This window comes from Hylobates moloch, unplaced genomic scaffold, assembly GCF_009828535.3.
Source record: "Hylobates moloch isolate HMO894 unplaced genomic scaffold, HMol_V3 SCAFFOLD_1, whole genome shotgun sequence".
NCBI classification, from domain to species: domain Eukaryota; kingdom Metazoa; phylum Chordata; class Mammalia; order Primates; family Hylobatidae; genus Hylobates; species Hylobates moloch.
This window is the reverse complement of record NW_026652276.1, coordinates 51,022,934-51,046,005: the sequence shown is the minus strand read 5'-3', so window position 1 is coordinate 51,046,005 and position 23,072 is coordinate 51,022,934. Positions and strand designations below refer to the sequence as shown.

At 40.5% G+C, this 23,072-nt stretch overlaps 1 protein-coding gene across 4 annotated transcripts in view; it reads left to right on the top strand.

Moving 5' to 3' along the window:
• The window catches only part of MYO1B (myosin IB), a 175,636-nt gene that overhangs the window by 24,307 nt on the left and 128,257 nt on the right, over window positions 1-23,072 (top strand). For all 4 annotated transcript variants that reach the window (XM_058440104.1, XM_032755114.2, XM_032755113.2 and 1 more), the window contains exon 2: window positions 7,332-7,475. In XM_058440104.1, coding sequence (XP_058296087.1) covers window positions 7,341-7,475 — 135 coding nt within the window. In that variant the 5' untranslated portion in view covers window positions 7,332-7,340. The remainder of the gene's footprint in view (window positions 1-7,331; window positions 7,476-23,072) is intronic.

The following is a 23,072-nucleotide window of genomic DNA, read 5'->3' as shown; positions in this document are numbered from 1 at the left end:
GGCTGAAAGGCACTAGAGAGTTATTGAAGGGTTTGAAGCAGGGTATGCCTAATCAGATTGTGATTTGAAAAAGTAACTTGGGTGGTGTGGGATGGGGAAAAGGAAAGGGCTGGCAAGGCTGTGGTGGTGAGACAAGGCAGAGAGACCCCTTAGAAGGCTCTTGAGGGGAAGGAATAGAAGTGAGAGTAATTAAGGTGATGCAATCAGTGAGACAGATTGGATATGGGGGGAGGAAGGAAGAGACAGGGAGAAGCCAAGGATGAGAACCTGGATGGATCAATTGTTATTTTGTGGAATTTAGAGGGAATAGGATTTTTCTTGTTTGTTTTTTATATTTTGGTGTGGGATGATTAATACAAATTTTGGAAATGTGTCGAGATGTTAGACGCAGCCAAGTGGTAGAGATGATTGGTAGGCAGGCTGTCGATAATATGGGTTGCTAATTTGGGGTAAAGGAGAAGGTAAGAATAAAGGAGCAGATGGCCATGCAATTTGGCTGAATTTAAAAGTGGTGGGGGCATTATGGATGCAGCGCCACAATTTCAGCTCCTGCGGAATGATGTCACATTCCTACCTTAAGACAACATATCAAAATTTACAAAACAAGGAAAGGTGGCCAATTCGTTGGTTGTAAAAAGCAGCTTTCAAAAGGATTCTAATAAATTCAGAAGGATTTAGACCAAAGCATAAAGATGTTGAATTTGGTTTATAGTCTTTTTGCTCATCTATATTTTCTAGTTTTTTTCTATAGTGAACATGTATTACTTTTAATTATTAAAAAGTTGCTTGAAAATTTCAAAAGTGGCCTATTTTCTTGACTTTCCTATTGGACTGTGAGTTCCTAGAGGGTGATGCAGGGAGGGGGAGGTACCACGATGTTCACTGTGTTCTTAGCACTTTACACCATGCCAGCAACACAACAGGCCTCAATACTGTAAAAGCTGGTTGAACTGAATTGAGTGGAAATTTAATCTAACCCCTCTGAGAGAGATGAGATTTGGTGCTATTTTAAAAGATCTAGGAAGGAAATTCCAGTTTTTCTCACTCCCTTAGCTCATTATATTAGGTACTGAACCACATCCTACAGACTTGGCCCCTCTTTTGCCTTTGTTTTGCCATCAGGATTTGCTGAGAGTTAGTGTGTTCATGAAATCTTGCCACATTGGCTCCATTTTCTTACCTAAATATGTTTCTCATGTTATTCTTAAAAGCATTAGTGATCTTGTTGGGAGCCAAGTGGCTCAGTTCTGTTTCCTGCCCTTTGTTGATAAGATGTTTTTGGAGGAATGGATCAAAGTGGCTTGAAGCCACTGTCTTTGTTTTGCCTTCTGGTCTGCTGTGACCAAACCAAAGGATGGCAGCTGTGAGGATGTGCATTGTTGTACGACTCAGTTGTCAATCGGAAATTTGCATACTTGTTTTCCCTTTGTATATCACTGAATGGCTACCGTGTGCAAGAGGCTGTGCACTGTGCTTTCAGGAAATGAAGATGAATAAGGCGTGATTCTTGACACCAAAGAGCTGATTTTCTAGAAAAGGTGCTGTCATGCATACATGACCACTATACAGGGAGGTTAATGAGTGGAACTGGAGTCAGATAAAACACACTTGTTACTATGCGAAGAAGAATCCCTGTAGGTGCTGCCTCTGGTGTATACTGCTAATGATGTTATAATATATGTGTTTTAAATGTCCTCATTTACAATTACCAAAGCAATAGATAACTGCTTTCACTAAGTTTTCCTGCAAATGACTCTTTTGGCTTTGTTTTAAAAGTTCCTTTAGGCTGGGTGCAGTGACTTAATGCCTGCAATCCCAGCACTTTGGGAGTTCAAGGCAGAAGGATCATTTGAAACCTGGAGTTTGAGACCAGCCTGGGCAACATAGCAAGATCCTCTTTCTATTTAAATCTAAAAAAAAGAAGTTCCTTCAAATTTAAAACCATGTTAGTGATTTAATATTCTTATTAATCATTGCAACCTCAGCTCTGATTTGTGAATATTCTTTCAAATTCTACAATAAAAGTGTTTCAACGTATACATTGTTCTTATCTGTGGTACTCTGAGAACTTCAAATTCAATGGAGGAGCACGAGATAAGATGAATTTTATTTTAACTTATCATCCATCTCCTCTTAGTTATTATTTAATTATTTATTTGGAATAACTCCTTTGTAGTATCATTTTGATATTGAATAGTGGAATTACCATGCTGGATGTGCTGTTGTGTAGCCATCTCTGTGTGTTGGGGGGCTGTGTTGGTCTTGACATTCCCAAGTGTAGATGATGTTGACATATGGTAGGTGGCTTGCAATTTAAGGTTAGTGATTGGGTAGACTCATTAAGTTTACATGGTAGGTCACAGATGGCCATTTTCAGATGCTATAGGATGTTTATGCTGCATTCTCTTGGATTTCGAGGAACTTTTGAAATGCTTCTGTCAGTATTTTAAATGGTATTTTAACTTTGCAAAAGATACCAGTAAATGAATTAATGTATGTTGAAATACAGATAGTAATTTTGGAAGTTCTTGAGATGAGAGTAGATAGGGGAAGGAACAATTGCAATAATATATTTTGTTCTTCTTGGATGGACAAACAGCTGAAAAGAACTGGCACAGCCTGTGGAGTTGCCTGGCACCAGTTGGCGGGCTTGTGGCTGGCTTAAATTGGTACCCTTAGATAGAGAGACTGCTTTTCTGGACTAGTAACCCAAACTGAATATACTGCCAAGTCCCAAAGTTTTGAAACTAGAACATGGTCTGATAATTTGTTTCCTGGCCTTGGTACTTTGCAGATTGCCATAGTTCTTAGTAGTAGAATCCACCTGGGGCTAGTAAGAAGCATAAGAAGCAGTAGAGTGAGGTGGCACCTGTCCTGGGCTACATCTGCATGGCAGAAGTGCTTATTTCTTTCTCAGGCCACAGAGGCAGAGGTGGTGCTTGGGATAGGTTACATCTCTGTGTCTCCCACCTCCAGGCAGAGTGAGCCCTCTGAGCAGTGCCATATGTTTTCCTCTCTGGCCTTTCAGACAGTCCAGTTTCACAGCAAGCTTGTCTTTTTCTTGTAAATCCTTAAGAAATAGCCAACCCATACTCTGGCATCTTGAATTTTTCTCAAATTCTCGAATGCCGCAGGCATAAAGGTCCAAGTCTCAAGATACCACGGGCCATGGTTTAGTCCACTGTTTCACTATTAAATAGTGAAGATGATCATCTTGTCAGTCCAACACAGCAGGTCCTCATGCCTGTGCCTTAGATCAGCCAGTTTTTGCTTTTTGGTGTATTATTTAGAACACTTCACTTCCTGGTACCAGTCTCTTACTAGGTAAAATGCTTTTTGTTGCAAATAATAGAAAATCCAACTCAAACAGCTTAGACAATAAAGAGAACTAGTTGGCTTACATCACTGAAAACTTGAGAGATGGAAGCAAGCTTCAAGTGCAGTTTGATCTGGAGGTTTGGGATGTCATCAAGGCTCCAGTACTAATAATTCTAGGTAATTTTCTTTTTCTCTTTTTTTCTTTTGAGACCGGGTCTCACTCTGTTGCCCAGGCTGGAGTGCAGTGGTGCGATCTCAGCTCACTGCAACCTCCACTTCCCGGGTTTAAGCAATTCTCCTGCCTCAACCTCCTCCTGAGTAGCTGGGATTACAGGGGTGTGCCACTACCGCCCGGCTAATTTTTGTATTTTTAGTAGAGACAGGGTTTCACCATGTTGGCCAGGCTGATCTCAAACTCCTGACCTCAAATGATCCACTCGCCTCGACCTCCCAAAGTATTGGGATTACAGGTGTGAGCCACCGCGCCTGGCCAATTCCAGGTAATTTTCTTGCCCTGTCCTCCTCCATGTGTCATCTTCCTCTTCCTACCAACCCTCCTCATGAAAGTAGAGATGGCTGCAGTAGTTCCAAGTGTCACGTCTGCAAGTCATGCCATCCAGAGACAGAGAACCTTTGGTCCTAGTATTCGAAGCCACAGTCTCAAGCTCAGTCACATGTCCAGCCTTGAATCAGTTATACTGGCTAGAAGATGAGAATATGTTGATTGACTTAGCCTAGATCACATGTTCATTTTTGGTACCCAGAACAGCATGGATTCGTTGTGAGGGCTCTTGGAAGGGAGGAGGTAGATCTATAACAGTATATGTCCAACAAAAAGTATGCCCAGTGCTCTACATACATTCTCATTTAATTCTCCCTAGAGCCCCATGCGAATTCTTCTAATGGTTTATGGAAATGTGGAGTTAGCAAGTGATTCTGAAACTTGTGCCCATGGTAAGCACATAGCTCCTTCAGAGAAAAAAACAAATGGATCCTTTTGGTGGAGCAAATACATGAACTAATTTCATTGAGATGTCAAAGTGAACCAAACCAAGGCTAGAGATGGTGGTCACAATACCAGAAACCACCATAAGAAGATATGGAAATACCCCCACACCATTTCCTTAGTGTCCTATTTTTACCTTGAGAATGAGGTAGGCTGTCACTGGATCTTCTCCCAGTGTCCCTAAATGCTAAAAAGATAAACAAAACAAAGCAAAACTGTTTGCATGACTCAGTGACTCTTGGTGTCACCTTTTCAGTGTGGCTTGCTTTATTGTATTTTGGTTTGCAAAATACAATTTTCAGAGGTCTTCACTTTTTACCAGTCACCTGTAACTCAGCATTTCTTTTGCACTCTGTTCCTCTTTGGATTAGAAAGCTGGGATGAGGTGTAAAAATTAGATATAAATTTGTAATTACCCGCTTCACCATCTTTTCCACATTGGAAAAGATGGTGAAGCGGGTAATTACAGAGAAAGATTGGCTGCTTAATTATTGTTACCTGCAGGGAAGCTGTGTTGTCTTTCTGCAGCTGTTCCTATAAATAGACTATATACAGGAATCCACCCCAGGGCAGAGTTCCTCTTTGCTTAATTTAAATTGCTGGTTTGAGGTAGTTATTTTTGAAACCCTTCTCAGGTTGACTTCCCCCTTAATCCCTAAGCCTTCTTCCCTCATCTGCCAAATTATATGTAATGCATGGCAGCTTGAGTGCTTTTGGCATTACATGGAGCCTGAGAACTTGAACTTTGATTCAAATGTTAATTTATTGTGGACAAATTTATTGTGACAAATGGTCCTCTCCCTGTGCAAGTCCTTCTGTGGACTCTGGCTCTGGCTCCACCATCTCTGTGGCTCCTGCTGCATTTCCATAGCATGGCACGTGCCTCCCACCCCCATCAGTTTTGTTCTGAAACAGAGCCCAGCCAACTCCAAAATATACAGAGCAATTCTTTGGGCCGATGTTGTTGAGTTTTAGTGATATCTGGGACTTTTCTTTCTTTCTTTCTTTTCTTTTTTTTTTTTTGAGACAGAGTCTCACTCTGTTGCCCAGGCTGCATTACAGTGGCGCGATCTCGGCTCACTGTAAGCTCCGCCTCCTGGGTTCAAGCAATTCTCTGCCTCAGCCTCCCAAGTAGCTGGGATTACAGGCACTGCCACCATGCCCGGCTAATTTTTGTATTTTTAGTAGAGATGGGGGTTTCACCATCTTGGCCAGGCTGGTCTTGAACTCCTGACCTCATGATCCACCTGCCTCAGCCTCCCAAAGTGCTGGGATTACAGGTGTGAACCACTGCACCTGGCCTATCTGGGACTTTTTGTTCCAGGTGTATTTGGCATAAAATTATAAAAAACATACAGTAACAAAAAAATTACTCTATTGCTTTTCTTTTTAGTGTTAAATAGTTCCTTATTTTATTTATGGGAGAACGTCTCATAAATTCATCTTAGTCTCTCTTTTTTGGCTTTTCATAGCCAAAAACTTGTTTTAATAGGATCAGTAAAAAAGGATATGTTTGTGGGTTTATATAAATTGCTTGTAATTAATAATAATGAATTTCTTAATTACTAGCCCTTCCCGCTTCTCTTTAAACCAGACCAACTAAATGTAGTTTCTGTTGCCTCTACAAGACCTACTGGATGTTCTAGACTAGAACTGGGGGACATTTGTTTAAGTTGCTGAGATTTCAGTAAGGACACCAACCTTCATAAGACATAGTGTGCCGGAGTGACTCCTTAATAGGAAGAATCAAATGTCCTTTCCACTCATTATCAGCAGCAGGTATATATGTAAGTATTTATTAGTATTCTGAAGTATGATTGAGTATCAGCACACTGAAGTTACATAGAACTGGCTTCAACACTGGAAACATTTAGAGAGAATGGCCCAGATGAATTTAGTTTTACCATTTTACCATTTAGTTCTGGTAATATTAGGAAAAGTAATACAGACACAAGTGTGCACACAGACATATCCCACACACTCCTATGCTCAGAAATTTGAAAGATTTTTAGTACTCTTGACAGTGATCAGATTGGAAGCCTTGGGGATTAGCATTCTGCTGTTGGGTGGCACCATGCACATTAGTAGCAGGGTAGAATGCTGCCTTTGTAGCGTGCCTCTGTTTCCACTTGGTAGATTTTCATATTTTTCACATTGAGCCAAAGGGAAACTGTAGTATTTCTGGTCTGTTTACTGCATGTTAATTTGATTCTGCTGTTATAGTGGCATGTCTGTTGGTACAAGAATTAAGAACGTAGAGGCCACTTTTAGCAGGTTATGTTATACTGGCAGCCTGTGATTTACAAGTGGGTTATGTTCTTTTCTTTATATGTCAGTATTGATTGTCTAGAATGAAATTTCCTCCCATAGATGCCATGTTAGACGTGGTGATTGAGTTCTTTCACATCAAATGCAAAACATTTTTAAGTAACCATAGCAATGTTCATAATCTCTGAGCTTCAATTTTCTTATCTTAAAGTGGGAATGACAATACCTACCTCATAGAGTTATTGTGAGGGTTAAATTAATGTAAAGTTCTTGGTATAGTGTCTGATATGTGGCAAGTAAACAACAAATGTTAACAGCATCATTTTTTATCATCTTCGAGGAAGCAGGTTCATATAGTCTGACATTGGTACACAAGGGCTGAGGGAAAGTGGGAGTGGGTTAGGTCTGCCCCCCCCCCGCCCCCCACCCCGTCCCGAGTTTTGCGACTCTCTGCTGGGGAGAAGACCGTGGCTTTCTAGGGGCTTTTTCTGTAGGTGGACTTTACCAGGGAGGATGGACTGGGAAGGAGGTTCATTTGTGGCAGCAGGTTGGCAAATGGGGCAGCTGCAGCCAAGTCAGAGGCTCCTGATGTAGTTCATAGGGAGGAGAGGTTATGACATTTTTTAAGGCTAGTGAGAGTTATTTGGAACTACCAGTGTTGGATTTCTGCAGTAGTGCCAAGAACCTATTTGAAATTATTTTGCTCATTTAAATTGACGCCTTTCCCTCTCTCCTGCAGCTGGAGACCATGGCCAAAATGGAGGTGAAAACCTCACTTCTGGACAATATGATTGGAGTTGGGGATATGGTTCTTTTAGAACCTCTCAATGAGGAGACTTTCATCAACAACCTCAAGAAGCGCTTTGACCACAGTGAAATATATGTAAGTACACACGAAGGTCATCTGTAGTGTTTAGACTTTGTATTTTGTGCCAGGGAACTGTCTTTTCTTCCTCAGACTCTTCTTTCTTTCTTCTGTCTGTTTGAGTCCAGCGGTATTTGCTTATACCCTCAGAAAGAGTTGAGTTTTTACTGATTTAGCACGAGTAATGTGGATTAGACAAGTCAGTCTGCTTTCTATGATCAACTGTGTGCAAGTATTGTAGTGGATGTTGGGGGCATTCTAAAGCAAGCAGAATACTGCTCTCTGAGGAATTTAGAAGGAATTTTGAAATCCATAGGCATCTTCTTGGATACCTTCATAAGATTAACAAACTCTAATCAGGGAGAAGCTACTCATTGAGATGCAAGGCAGTAAACTGTCAAAAAAGACATGAACTTTCTCGACATTTGTAGTTAGTAGGGACAGGAGCAGATTATCAGATAAGAATATGTGCTTGGTCCCTGAAGATTTGGCTATAGTCATGTCCTATTGTACAAAAGTCTAATGCCATATACATAAACAGAAGCATAAATATGTATATGATATAATATGAGAAAATTTCCTGTTGTGAAAAGTCTTTATAAAGGATTTCACAGGGTCAAGTTCTCTAAATATTTTAAAAACATGAATAAAAAATACATTTATATGCAGCTTTTCTGCAGTTTGCATAAAGCATCTGTAGAAGTAAAGGTGTACTGTTAACTAAACCAAAGAAATGAGGCATTGATTCCCTGTACCTGCAGCTGAGAAGGAAACAGAATGTTTTGGATGGGAGTAGTTTTAGTGGACTCTGCCTCACTTCCTGAGTTCTCTTTCCTCCTTTTTAAAATGTGCATCTGTGCATGGAGAAGAACTGGATTATTGGGCATGCTTAATATTTTTCTGTTTATCATTCTAGGGAGGAAGTATAAATAAATAAAAGAGATAATACAGTGGTACAAGTAGGATCAGTTATAACTTTTGTGGAACTAATACATTTTGTAAAATTATATGCAAATTATCAGCTATATTATTTTATGTCATAGATAGCTCTCTTTTCTAGATAGCCAACTCTCTTCATCTGTTGGAGCTGCGATACCAAAATACCATAAACTAGGTGGCTTATAAACAACAGGAATTTGTTTCTCAACAGTTCTAGAGTCTGGGAAGTCCACGGTGAAGGGGCTGGCATATTCAGTGTCTGGTGAGGACCTGCTCTCTGGCTCATAGATGGCACCTTCTCACTGTGTCCTCACATGGTGGAAGAGGAATACTCCTTCATGAGGGCACTAATCCCATTCATGAGAGCTCTGTCCTTATGACCTAGTCACCTCTCAAAGCCCCACCTGCTAGAACCATCACACTGGTGACTAGCTTTCAATATATAAACTTTAGGGAGATAGAAACATTGAGACCACAGCACCAAACATGTTTCAAGGATGATTTTGAGTAATTTATTTATGAGATAGTAGTCATCATCTAGGAATTGACCTTTTCATCTCACTTTGTATAGGTGGAGGTGGGGGAAGGTTGATGGTAACATGAGGCCTGTGAATACTGCTTCTGGAGTCTTAATTGGATAACTGGATACTAAACTGAAGTGTGTTTACAGTTCAGAGATGCGATTATTTAAAGTGCTGATCCAAATGGAAAAGGTATAAAACGCTGCTGCAGAGCAGGGGTGGTATTGTTTGGCTTGGCAGTGCCGCCTGGTGTCACCTTCCCTCCAAGCGTAGCAGTTCTGCTTTCAGGTTGGAAAGCTGAGGGTTCTGCAGCTTTAATTGAAAGCATGGTCTGATATCAAATAAAAGACAGACTTTAAACATTGGTCTTTGAGATGGAGATAGGCAGAATCAATTATATTGTAACTAACGTTACCGATCATTTTTCTTTTTGGCTCTGAGAAGCACAATTCACTTTTAAATGAATTGAAAATAAGATGGAGAGTAGAACATTACGTGCATTCAAATACCTGATTTGTTGTGGCCACTAAAAATAAAACAATCACCTTTTTAACAAAATGCCAAGTGTTAACATTCATGAGTCTTTAGCAGACGAAATGTCTGGATTTCAGCTCTATGTAATTTTATTTTCTAAACGTCCTTTGTGGTTGTAAAACAAAAGCAGAAAATTGATTTCAGCTTCCAGATATTCATATCAGTTAATGTTTTTCATGATAATTCAGGGCTACTGTTTCCATGAGATGTGTGCCTTCGTTTTGTAACTTCAAACATCTCATGTTGGAGGGCTGGGCATTCTCTATTATAAGTGAAACAAGAGATTGTAAGTACTTTTGTAAAAGATGTGTATGGGGGTTTACGAATATGTACATATGTTTGTATGTATTTGTATGTACAGAGAGACAGGCATGTTACCTTCGGGTACCATAGTGGGGTGGGTTGGGATAGGGCATGGGGACAGGGAAGGTTACTCTTTTAGACCTCTGTGTTGTAGGACTTAAGTCAAGCATATATTGCTTTTGTAATTAAAAAAAAGCTGCATGATAAATTTGATTACCACACTCTCCAGCCCCACATGCCATGTATTCTTCCCTGGGGAAATCTATTTCTGGCTCTTATTCTGATAATACTCCTGCTTTGCTTTTGTTCATGGGTTGCTGCAAAATTGTCTAGCTTGATGCCCAAGGCTAAGTTAATATGACATGCAACATTTTACTGTCTTCTGCTTCACTCTGTTTTTCAGTTCTTTCCAAGAAAATGAAGATGCAGTTAAAAAAAAACATCTTTTAAGGTCTTATAGCTTCATTTTATATTATAAAAATGGGTGACTCTCTAGGGATGATCCATCATGTGAGCATATTGAACAGTAGTTTGTATGTTCAGAGCTATGTCTGATAAGGGGGCCAGTGAACAGAAAGACCCTTGCCCCAGACTTTTGAACTCTGGATGCACCCATAGCCTCAGCAATCTCCTATGTGAACCAGCTCTAAATCGGGGGGTTCAGTTCTAACATCCTGCCATCCATCTCCTCTTCTCCTCCCTCCCCTAACATATTTAGAAATGAAAAATAGTCTGTACCTTCCCAGAGCTCTCATGAGGGATTGCTTTGCCCCTGGGTATGAGTTACGACTCTCTAGAACATTCACAACCCCTAGTGATCCTCTGGATCTGCAGCAGCTGACCCTGGAAGCAGACTCCCTTGTCATCCTGTCTTACTAAACCTGAAGCTCCGGGTAGAACGAGGCATTCTGGAGTTAGTTGGAAATGTCAGGTTGTGTTAGAATGTGCTTTTTGCAAGTAGCCATCACACCCACATTTATTCACCTGAAAATCCAGAAGTCATTCTGCTTTCAGAATTGGTTTGATTTAGTGGCTCACTGGTATCACTAAGGACTTTGTGACTTACTGTCTGCTTTGCCTTCCTTGGCTGTTTCTTCGTTCTGAGGCTTCATAGTAGCAAACCAGCTGCAGCGTTCCAGGCTTTGCATTCCCACGTTGCGCTGGCTAGAAGAAGAGGCAGTGCTTCTCTTCTGGCATTCCAAGTCAGAGTCCTGAGATTTACCTTGCTTAGGCTGCCGGAGTCACACTCCCTTCTCAAACCGTTGACTGTGGCCTGGAGATGGCATGACCTGAGCGACTTAAGAAAATGATGTTTAAGATTGGAGTTGAACCAGATTTTTCCAAAGTAGATAGGCTGTATGTGAGGGGGTGGGTTCCCAACCAAATGTATCTGTTCACACACTAAGAAGAGAAAAGGGGCAATGGATGCCAAGGAGCCCGCTCACTGTGAACTCCTCACCGGTTTGGTAGGGAGTTCTGTAATGAAGTGGCTTTTTTGATGTTGATGTCATGTTAAAGGATGTGTCCGTGGGAAGCATTGGTCACTTGAGTGCTAGGCTTCAAGTGCGCCCAATGGCTTGCTTCTCAGACTTTTCTGCTGGTGAACTTCTAATGGCAGAGAAGAGTAAACAGCTTCCCCCAGGAACTCTGGAGCATGGTTGAAGTCCTGCTTCAGGGAAATTTTGCTGAAATGTTTACTTTCAAATGTAATTCAAAGCTTTATTCTGTTCTCTAGTGCAGATGGGTTGTTTTGAACTAATATACCCCTTGTAACCCTTTGAGTAAGTTGCATGCTCCAGAAATATCTGTTCTTCACTTTGAGGTGGGTTGACACACTTGTTTAAATAGCACTGGATTGGTTCATAGCCATCTGTGGCCTGGTTGAGTCTCTAAATCTGGGACAGTGGCAGATATTGACGTGGTCTTCGCAGTTAGGGCTTTGGGCTATTCAGTTGGAGATGGAGGAGGATCAGGTGAGATGAGATGGGGGAAATGCTGAAGTGATGGTGCAACACACAGGGTCAGAGACTCTATTTGCTCTTTATTCCTCCATCTTGGCGGAGTGTGGTTCAAGCTGGGCCCAGCTGCAGGACATGCAGTTTGGTCTGGCAGGCTCCGTGGGGTCAATGGCTGGGAAATGCTGGTCGTGACATTCCCGAGCACTGCTTTTCTGTTTGCTTTCTGTCCTTTGTCAGACCTTCTTCTGGCCTCCCCTCCCCCATCCCCAGGCCAGATGGATGGTAGCAAGATTTCGTGTGGACTTTTATTGTGATGTAGGAGATGGCAGAGCTGAGATCCGGCCAGACATGTTCTGTTTTTAGGGTGACTGGTCAGGACTGTGGTTCTATTCAGGAATAGGAAAGCTACAATTTAGGCAAGAACAAGGCCCAGTACAAATTTGGAAACCAGAGAACCAAGGTGTCTGTTCTCTGACGAGAAGTATATTTGGTGCTGACCAGTAAATTTAGTTTGTTTTCTATCTGAATTGTAAGGTTGGGGATTATCTAGATACAGGGGCCTGAGTTAGTCTAATTTTTGGATCTTATGTTAAATGTAGTTGTAAGAGTGACTACTTTAAAAGTATAGGAAAAGTTGTCTTAAGTTTTAGAGTTAATACTAGAACTAGGATTCCCAGAAGGATGAGATTATATACTTTTATGAAAGATACTCAAGATATAAGTACTGTATATTTGATTTAAAATATTGTAAAGTTAATGAAAACAATACTGATTAACACATTTATTTGAAGTTTCAAAACCATTTTTCATTTATACACATGAAAATCCCACCTCATGGGTGTAATCTCTATTCCTGGGAATTTGGCGTAGATGGAGTAATAGTTTTCTCTTGCTACAAAACAAAGTGCACAAACTTAGCAACTTAGAATAACATACGTATATTATCTTGCTATTCCTGGGGTCAGGAGTTGGGGCCTGGCTTAGCTGAGTCCTTTATTCAGGATTTTCCCAGCTGTAGTCAAGGTTTCAGCAGGGCTGCAATCTTATCTGAGGCTTGAACCTTTTGCAGGCTCATGGTGGTGTTGGTGGAGAGCAGGGCTGGAGTTCAGACAACCACCTGAGTGTTATTCCTGCTACTCACCCCTGTTCTTCAAGTTTTATTCTTTATAAAATTTTCCTTTAAAGGTTTTTTAAATTACAAAATAACATGTTTTTGGAAAAAAAAATTTCAAATAGTACAGCCAGACATATCATAAAAATGTAGTTTTCTTCCTTCAGTACCACAGGCCCATTCCCAGCGTGAACAGTAATTAATAGAATGATGTGTAATCTTCAAGATTATGTTGGGTGATTAAAAACTAATCTTCTTGTTCTAGAATTGGAAGTAGGAGGAGGTTCTCTTTTATCTAGACGGGAAGACCTTTACCCAGGTAATCCAGACCCAACAGAGTTTGCGTGGAAGAAGAGCAATCTTTAACGCCACCTCCAATCCCACTTAGATGAGGTAGGGAAGGAAGGAGGAGGGATCCCAGCCCTGTTAACATGAAATGCCTGGACTTGGTTGTATGTGAGTGGTTTACCATCAGTAGTGCTCAGCTTACTCTGGTCGCTGCAAAGGTAGACCATTAAGATAAACATTGAGAACAAATTGTGTGTGCCTTCCAGAGTGTAGCTTTGGTGTTTGAAATGGAGACACAGCTTTAGAAGCCTAGATAAAGCTGTTGAAAAACAGCAAATCATGAGGGTGAAGGGAAATATTGTGTCTAATTTCTGAGCACCGTCTATCTCTTGGACAGTCATTTTTGCTAATAACTTGCCAGCTTCAACCCATGCAAACTTTCCTACAACCTTTGGTGTTTGGAAAATTTCTTCCTCTTAGAATTTTCAAAGTTGACACATATTTGTTGCTTACCAAACTTAGTTTTTTCATCATGGAGGCACTGTATAGGGCTTGAAATATTTGTATAATACTTACAGTGCATTAACTTAAATATTCTGGTTGAAGCTAAACCTAAGGTTTGATTTGGAAGAAATTAAGGCCTGACATCAGATCTTTTGGAAGCAGTATGGTAGCACTAAGAAGCAAAAACTTGACGTCTAGTCCTGGCCCTACCACTTAGTGAGACCTGAGACAAGTTAACTCCTTGGAGATTGTTTTCTTATTGGTTGGTAAAATGATAAATGATAACAAAGGACATTTTTGATTTCCTTATTGGTACCAGCTGCTGTTCTAAGCACTTTACATGTATTATTCATTTAATTTTCACTAGAGTCCTATGTACTATAGGTTTTTAAATTATCTTCATTTTACATATGAAGAAACCGAGGCTCATAAAGGCTAAGTAACTGTCCACGGTCACACAGCAAGTAGGTGATGGAGCTGAAGCTCACACCCAGGAAGTTCAGCTGCAGAGTCCATGCTTTTAATGATAGTCCTGCTGACTTTCCATGGTTGCTGTGAGCATCAAAGGATACTACTGATACAAAAGCTCTTTCAATTTTCAAAATAATTGGGTATGATACTGAAGAATGTGTAGGTTTGGAATGAGGCAATCTGAAAATGACCTGGACAAATAATCGAAATGATAATCAGTATTCCTGCCTTGTGTTGAGCTGCTCAACAGTGCAGTGACATGAAGCAGCGTGACATAGAGCAAGGACATTCATTTCGAAAGTCATAGGTGATCATTACATGCTGCTCTCAAGTCAAAGGAAAAGTGATAGCAGCCATGACAATGATTTTTCCCCACTGTGGAAGGTGGGAGAAGATACTGGGAGGAGAGTATATTTCATCATGTTCACAGGATGGCAGGTAACTGACAGCTGCACATGGCCCTTCACCTTTATGAGCACAAGAGAGAGGAGGAAGAGGAAGCAGTTCAGCACAGGGGACACATAGCCAGTTAATTCTGTGGCCAGTTCAATTGTCCCCTCTACACATGCATCTGTGTCTGTTGTATATCCATAGTGCAGAAAAATTTTAATAATCCTAATTTCTAAAGAGAGGCTATTTTGTTGTTCAAATTCTGCTTTGGAAGGAGTGGAGGGTGAAATGACATGGCATACTGGGAAAGGTGTGAGCTTTTGGCTGACAGACCTGTTTGAACCTTGGTGACTTACAGTCACTGTGACCACTGTAAGGAATAGAGGTTCTGTCACCCATAAAATGGTCATCGTAGTACTTATCTTTTTGAGTTGTGGTGGGGATTAAGGGACATCTTAGTCCAGTGCCTATCACATGATGGAAGTGGAGTGCATGGTAGATGCCCCGACTGTCTGAAAAACTTGGAAATCCAGAATCACTTTTTTTTTGAGGTTTCAGACATTGATGTTTCTTTTTTTTTTGAGACAGAGTCTAGCTCTGTCCCCCAGGCTGGAGTACAGTGGCACCATCTTGGCTCATTACAACCTCCGCCTCCTGGGTTCAAACGGTTCTTCTGCCTCAGCCTCCTGAGTAGCTGGGATTACAGGCACATGCCGCCACAGCCGGCTGATTTTTTGTACTTTTAGTACAGTGTTTCACCATTTTGGCCAGGCTGGTCTTGAACTCCTGGCCTCAAGTGATCCGCCAGCCTCGGCCTCCCAAAGTGCTGGGATTATAGGTGTAAGCCACTAAGCCTAGCCAAGACCCTGATATTTTCATTAGTTAGGTTCTTTCTCTTCTCCCCTTCCCTGCCTACTTCTTTCCCTCTTTCTGTATTCCTTTCATAGCAGTTCCTGTGTTTCATAGCAGATTCATTTTTGTTACATTACTACTTTCAATTAACCATAGAAATAGTATTTTAAAGACATGTTGCAAATATTATCCCTTTAACATAGGACCACAGGACCATGCTGTTAAGAGAGTTTTATTAAGTCTGGAGAATGGTATATATTTGGAAAATACTTGTCGACACAGTTTGTCTCAACGAAGATATGGCAGTATTGTATTATCCTGCTGTAAAATAAAAGACTGCCTGAGGTGATATTTTTAGCCAGTATTTCAGCGTGGCATTGAACTCATATATAGTTCTTTAATTCATAGTCTGAAATGACTGGCTGCAGCCCGAGAACAAGAGTATAATATGATGGTAGTGTAGGCAAGTCTTGGACTAGGCAGCAGAGACTGTGCCTGACAAACTTGCGGCCACCATCGGCAGCCACGGTTTGTGGGACATCCTGGCCTCTGAATGAGTTCCTGACCCAAGGCCAGTGATTTAAGGCACAACTTAGATAAAAGGATGAGCAAGGCTAGATTCTTTCCTCAAACTTTGAATTGAGAAATACTGAAAAAATAAAATATCAGTGGGATCAAGATGCTGAGGGTGATGAAGTTGAGAGGAGGACATGCTAGGCCACAGGCAAACAGAACCTATGAATAAGAGGCTTTGAAGTGGACAGCCGATGGAGTAGAAAGTGAGGGAACCAGCTCACAGCAGGCATGAAAGAAACAAGGGGGGAAGCAGAGACATGGGCAGGGGCGAGGCTCATTGATACCTGAACTGGAGAGGAAATCTTCACAAACTTGGGTTGGTTCATAGAGCCGTCCTGGACCCATAATCACCCTCAGGTCCCGGATTTGTTGTAGCTTGGGATAGTTGTCAGGGGTTCCTAGGTGAGTTCATTAATATAGGAAATGGACCTGGATGCCAAGCAGCTGAAAGAGCCTGACCAAGTCACTGTTCTCCGTCCTATTGTCATAGTCTTTGATGCAGAGCTTGGGATGAAATTCTGCTTCTGCCACTGATTTAGAAACTTTGGGCAAGTTATTTAAAACCTTCTAATGTTTCCAGTTCTGTTCCCCTGTAAAATTAGGCTATTAACATCCATTTTATGTGTCTGTTGCATATGCATCACAAATATGTTTCTGAGACTGGAGACATGAGATGCATAGACTGAATTGCATTTTTTAAAAATATAAGGCCCAGATAGACACCTAAGTCTGTTATTCACCTTATACTTGTAATTTTTACTTAGGCATTTTGCACAGTTTTGAACTATGTCTAAAAAACAACCAAAGCGTTTGGTAGACCATACTGTGTCTTTAAAAAAAAAAAAAAGACCGAGGCCCTCTGCAAGGAAATTTGGGAAATCTTACAGATGTCTAATTAAAAACACCATGGCATATGACATCTTAATGTCTTGTGATCAAATTCCCAGGGTCTGAGACCCAGGAAGGAAGTAGATTCCTCATATTGGAGTGAATAGCATGTTGTCATTTTTGAGGATTCCCACTGGTTTGTCTTGTATAGTCATTCTCTTAGTATCCTAGACTTTTAATATTAGTTTTATTAAGACATACCTTATGTGCTTATCTGAAAACTCATCAATTTCCTGTATACAAAGACCATTTTGGGTTGGGCGCCGTGGCTAATGCCTGTAATCCCAGCACTTTGGGAGTCTGAGGCGGGCCGATTGCTTTAGTCAAGGAGTTCGAGACCAGCCTGGGCAACATGATGAAACCCTGTCTCTACCAAAAATACAAAACTTAGCCAGGAATGGTGGCGTGTACCTGTGGTCCCAGGTATTCAGGAGGCTGAGGTGGGAGGATGGCTTGAACCTGGGGATTGGGGCTGCAGTGAGCCAGGATCGCACCACTGCCCTCCAACCTGAGTGATAGAGCTAGACCCTGTCTCAAAACACACAACAAAACAAAACAGACCATTTTGTAAAAGTTTTCAAGACGCTGGTATGGTAGGACTCATTAATGAATTTAGCCATGGTATTAACATATTTTATATAGACTTTCGAGTCCTGATTTGGCTCTTTACAGTAGCCAATAGATTCCAGTAGAGCCCAGCTAAATTTCTATAATTATAATAGGTAATATTTATGGAATGCTTGCTGTGTGTCAGGTGCTGTGTTTGGTGTTTTGACACACAACCTCATTTAATCCTCAGAATTAGATGACGGAGGAGCTAGTATGCTTCTTCTTGTAAAGATGAGGAAACTCAGGCCAGGCGCGGTGGCTCACGCCTGCAGTCCCAGCAAGTTGAGAGGCCGAGGCAGGCGGATCACCTGAGGTCAGGAGTTCAAGACTAGCCTGGCCAACATGGTGAAACCACCTCTCTACCAAAAATACAAAAAAATTAGCTTAGCGTGGTGGCAGGCACCTGTAATCCCAGCTACTCGGGAGGCTGAGGCAGGAGAATTGCTTGAACCAGGGAGGTGGAGGTTACAGTGAGCGGAGATCACGCCATTGTACTCCAGCCTGGGCAACAAGAGTGAAACTCCGTCTCAAAAAAAAAAAAAGATGAGGAAACTGGGATGTGGAAAAGTTAAATAATGTGCCCACGTTCACACAAAACTAGAGAATTTTGCCAGCTAATTTGGAGCCAAGGCTTACACAATATTTCAAATACATTGAAGAATTATTATTATGAAATGGCCTAGGTAGAATCTGAGAAAAGAGCTTAAATACTCAGGTATTATTATGAAATGGCCTAGGTAGAATCTGAGTAAAGAGCTTAGGTCAGAATGATGTGGGTTCAAATCCCATCAGTTTCATCATCTAAGCCCCTCATCCCCCACTGACTTTTCACTTCAAAACCGATTTTGGACTCAAGCTCAGACTCCTTACGTGAAGTTCAAAGGCTCTCTTCAGTTTGATCTCAGTCTTTTTTTTTTTTTTTTTCCTGGCATTAGCAAGAATTTTTTATTTCAGTCGTAATTACTCAGGGGATGTCTTTGTTTTAGGGAAGCTGTTCCATTCTCTGTCTTTGGTATGTGTTTGGGTAGGCCTTTGTGCCTCTGTCTGTGTTTTAATCTGTATTGTAGCATGTGTCAGAATTCTTTTCCTTTTTAAGGCTGAACAATGTTCCATTGTATGTATCTACATTTTATTTATCTATTCATCTGTCACTGGACACTTGGGTTACTTCCTCCTCTTGGGTATGGTGAATAATGCCGCTACAAACATGGGTGTGCAGATATCTGTTTGAGTCCCTGGCAAATTGTCCTTAAAAATATATATTTTGAAGAAGATAGCTTAGAAAAAAAAAAGAAGAAAGAAAGGTGGTGGCTGGGCGGCATTCAGCTATCACCTGAAACCTAACATCTTATGTCACTCTTTGGGGGAACTTTGCCCAAATCATGCTCATCTTTTTAGACCGCTCAAGCTGTCTGTCTTCTCTGGAGCTTTCTTGGCCCTCTGCAGTTCATAGTGACCTTTCTTCATCTAACCCTGGAGCACTCATTAGACAGTAAGATAATCAGACTAATGGCTCATTTAGCCAAGAATCACATCCTGTTTCATCTGTTTTAATGTCTAGAGTAGTTAACTCTTAAATTTTATGTTTTTCTATCTAAAAGACTCACTTCCTAAGCTATATTATAAACTCCCCAGGCACACAGACACTGGGAGATTTGTATCTTTCCTACCATGCCCAGCATGATGTTTTGCATAAAGTTAGCCCTTAATAAATTTGTTGCTTGCGTGTAAAATGGTTTGTAGCGTAAAATCACTCTATCAGTCAATGCGATTGTGCAGCCTTGTGATGGGTTATTCTTACCTGAATCCTGGCCCATCCTGGATTTGAACTATAGATTGGTGCAAAAGCAATTGTGATTTTTGCATTGGAAGTAATGGCAAAAACTGCAATTACTTTTGCACCAGCCCAATACTTTAGAGGCAAAAGTAACATGACTTGGAGACCCTTGGAGATGCAGAGGACTCCTATACCTTCTCTAATATTTCTTTGATGTTATTTTAGACTAATTCGTATTAAGATATTTAAATAAATATTGCCATTTACATCGCCACGGTCCTGATTTATTTCTCTGAAGCTAAAGAATGATTATGATTGAATCTTTTCTGGTGAGATCAAACATTTTCCCTGTAACTAGAAGATCTTTTCCTTTCCTGTTTTGTTTATTCCTGGTGGTAGAAGGATTTCTCAGGTGGTGAAATGGGAGGCTTTTGCCTAACAGAGGAGCGCTTTATTACACAAAGGTTGAAGATGCTTTGTATGGCATCGTGCAACACAAGTTTCCTCCGTTCTTCTTGCATGCTTTTTACCAAAGCTTCCCAGGCCTAACAGACGGCATGGATTGTATGCTCTGATGAAAAGAGAACAGATTCTTGTCTCCTTGTGTTGATTTCACTTCTGCTAGCTAATGTGGTCGTATCACTTAACTTCTTTGTGCTCCTTTGTTATGGACATTAAGATAGAGAATTTCTATCTATCTCTTGGGGATTTGGGAGTAGTTTAGTAGGAAGGTGCATAAGTGTGTATTCTATGCCAGCTGTTCAATAGGTTGAGGATGACTTTTTAAGGAACTCCAGAGACATGTAAACAAATAACTGAAATTCATCCTGAAGAAAATAAGGAAGCAGGTAGGTAGACAGATTGGATGCCTAGTTAGAGCCCAGCAAACAGAGGCTTTAAAAATAGGTTTTGGGAGAATTCGATATTTCAAAAAAAGCATCAAAGTACATGATGGCAAAAATAGGTCATTATGGGATTTTCTTACATGTATTTTATGGTGTAGTTATAAATTTTAATATCATGAGAAACTGAAATGTAAACCTTCAGGATATAGGACTTCTAAAGATCTCTGTCTTACCCTGGGAAGAATTATGATATAAAAGATATTAAAACTATTCTGACTTTTTAAAGAAGTTTTATATACAGACTTGGAAATATTTTGGCTGTTCTGTGTATGTGTGCTAATGTTTCATTTATCTGCCTTTGCGAAGGAATGTTACACATTATTGAGACTCACAAAATATTAAAGCTGTGCTAAAATATTTAACTTTTTGGTTAGATATCATTCTAAAATGTATTGCATATATCCTTGTTATCAAAAACAGAATACACTCATTTTGGCTATTGATTATTACCCTGCGTTCCCAATTAATGCCATAATAAAGCAGTCAGGGCCGGCTAAGCCATGGGGCTGTTGGGTCTTACTATAAATATTTTTATACTTTTATAATTATCTTCATCACTTCTTACTTATTTTCTTTCTTTCTTTGTCCCACCCTGCTCTTCCTTTTCTATTAGTGGCCGTTGTTTCTCCGCTTGCAGAGGGAGTCTTAACCTGGTATATCACATATATGCAGACTTTAATGTGCATGTGTGTTTTTCCAAAGAGAAGAGTCATTTCTTCTGTTGGTATCTCAAAGGGGTCAACAACTAAAGAAATGTTAAGGAGTGCTGTGTAGCACAATTTTTTAAACTGCAAGTTTCATATCATTAATTGCTGATGGAAATCATTTAGTGGGTTAGGGCCAACAGTTTTTAAATTTGTAAGAAATATTAGAATCGAACAAAAAATATCAATGTATCACATATAGTAAAGGGTACTTTTGGTTTTGTGAAGTTTTTATCTTGTGTATGTGTGTGCACATAAATAGACATACATACACATACCTGGTTGTGATGAAAATTTTATTTCTTATAATGAGTTGTAATCAAACATTTCAAATTCACAGCTATAGTACGGCCCTTTTTGCCTCTTCCAATTTACAGATGTTGCTGCAGTTTTTCTGTAGTCTATTGAGACTATGCCAAGTTTATTAGAAATGTGGCTAAAATGAGAGTGAGGCTAGAAGGACTTTTCTTTTGTTTCAGAATTAGTTCCATAGGAGTATTTAAAGGGGGAGGTGAAGTAGAAGATAAGCCAACAGCAGCACTAGCAGGTTGTTGCAATTGAGAGTAAGACCTCGTCCTGTGAGTCTGTAAGGGAAGGGCTACAGACATTGGTTTTCAACCCTGGTTCCACATTAGTTTATGTTGGGTCTCTTTCAAAAAAGTACTGACCCCTGGCCCTTCCCTACATCGTTGAAGTAGAATCTCTGAGGATTGGAGTTCTGAAAGAACTTTCTTATAGAATAAAACACGTGGCCTTTAGGTTATATTTTGACTACTCAAAGTCTTTTCTTTTGGCTTCTGAACAGTGGTCTGGAGAGTGGAGGTGGCTGGATTGAATTTCCTCCAGAAAAGACCTCTGTTTTCATGGTAATTATGCTAAGAACACTCAAGTATTATTTGATTATTTACAAGACATCTGTTATGGAATGCTAGAGATACTTGAAATAGGAAGGTCGAGATGGTTTTGACTTAAGAATGTTTGTGCATTCTTGATTCAGTGTCTGCCCTTGAGAAATGAAATATAACCTTGCTATCTGTATGTGCCAATTATAGAAAGGTAGAGCTTGTTTTCTTCTCCCTCTTCCCTTTTTCTTCTCTTTCATTCTTGTTTGCTTCTCTTCCCTCCCACGTCTCTTTTCCTTTCTTTTCCCTTCCTGGGTGTGAGAGGCTGGCCCACTGAGCAGTGGCATAGAGGGAGCTTTCCATTGTCATATTAGTGGTGGCGTGGACCTGAGGGCTTAGGGGAGCTGAGGTTCAGAAACGTGGAGGGGTGAGCCCAGAAATGGCTGGGCTGGTTACTTCATAATGAGTTGGTTTACCATCCTTTTTAGAGCGTGATGCAATAAGAAAATACCAACTGTAAGTAGTATGCAGTTGTTTATTTAAAAAATGACATCTGATTCACAAGTCCGAATGTTAATTGATGTAAAAATGAACTGTCTGGTCACTATCATTCTGATCCTTGAAAAGGAGATTTAATCTGGTGCTGTAGTCACCTGAATGTAGAATTGGTAGCTACCTAAAACTAGAGTAGAATTTTAAACCCCACGCAGCAATCAGCTGCTATCAGAAATGTCTTTCTGTGTCCCAGAGGAAGGAGAGTTGTGACTGTGAACATCTGAGTTATTCTACTGGCCCATGTAGGAATATTTAAACCTTTGGCTAATGCACATAGAACTTCAAAGAAGAAATCCATAAACAGAAAGGGCAGGTATAGGATGAACCTGTTAGGAGTTCAAGGTTAGAGGATAAAGAGGTTATCTGAACTGTATAAAGTGGAATGGAGAGAGAGCGCGTAGTTTCTTTTAGTGTTTGCTTATTTAGGTGGATAAAACTTGTCCTGCTTGGCACCATTTTTAGTTTGTTGAGTCTTGTAGGTATTGATGAAAAGAGTCAAACTCTAAAATATTTAAAGAGATTTATTCTATGCCAAGTATGACTGAGCATGGCCCATAACACAGCCCTCCTTGGGAGATCCTGAGAACATGTGCCCAAGATGATTGGGACATTTTGGGCAGACATGAGACTTCAGCTTAGAAAGGTAGAACAGCTCGAAGCAGGGAGGCTTCCAGGTTATAGGTAGATTTAAAATTTTTCTAATTGGCAATTGGTTAAAAGAGTTATCAATAGAAAGGAATGTGTGGATTGCTATAAGAGGTTGTGAAGACCAAAGTTTTATCACAGATAAAACCTCCAGATACCTGGCTTCAGAGACAATAGATTGTAAACGTTTCTTATCAGACGTAAGGTCTGTGTCGATGTTAATGCTGGAGAGGTATAATGAGG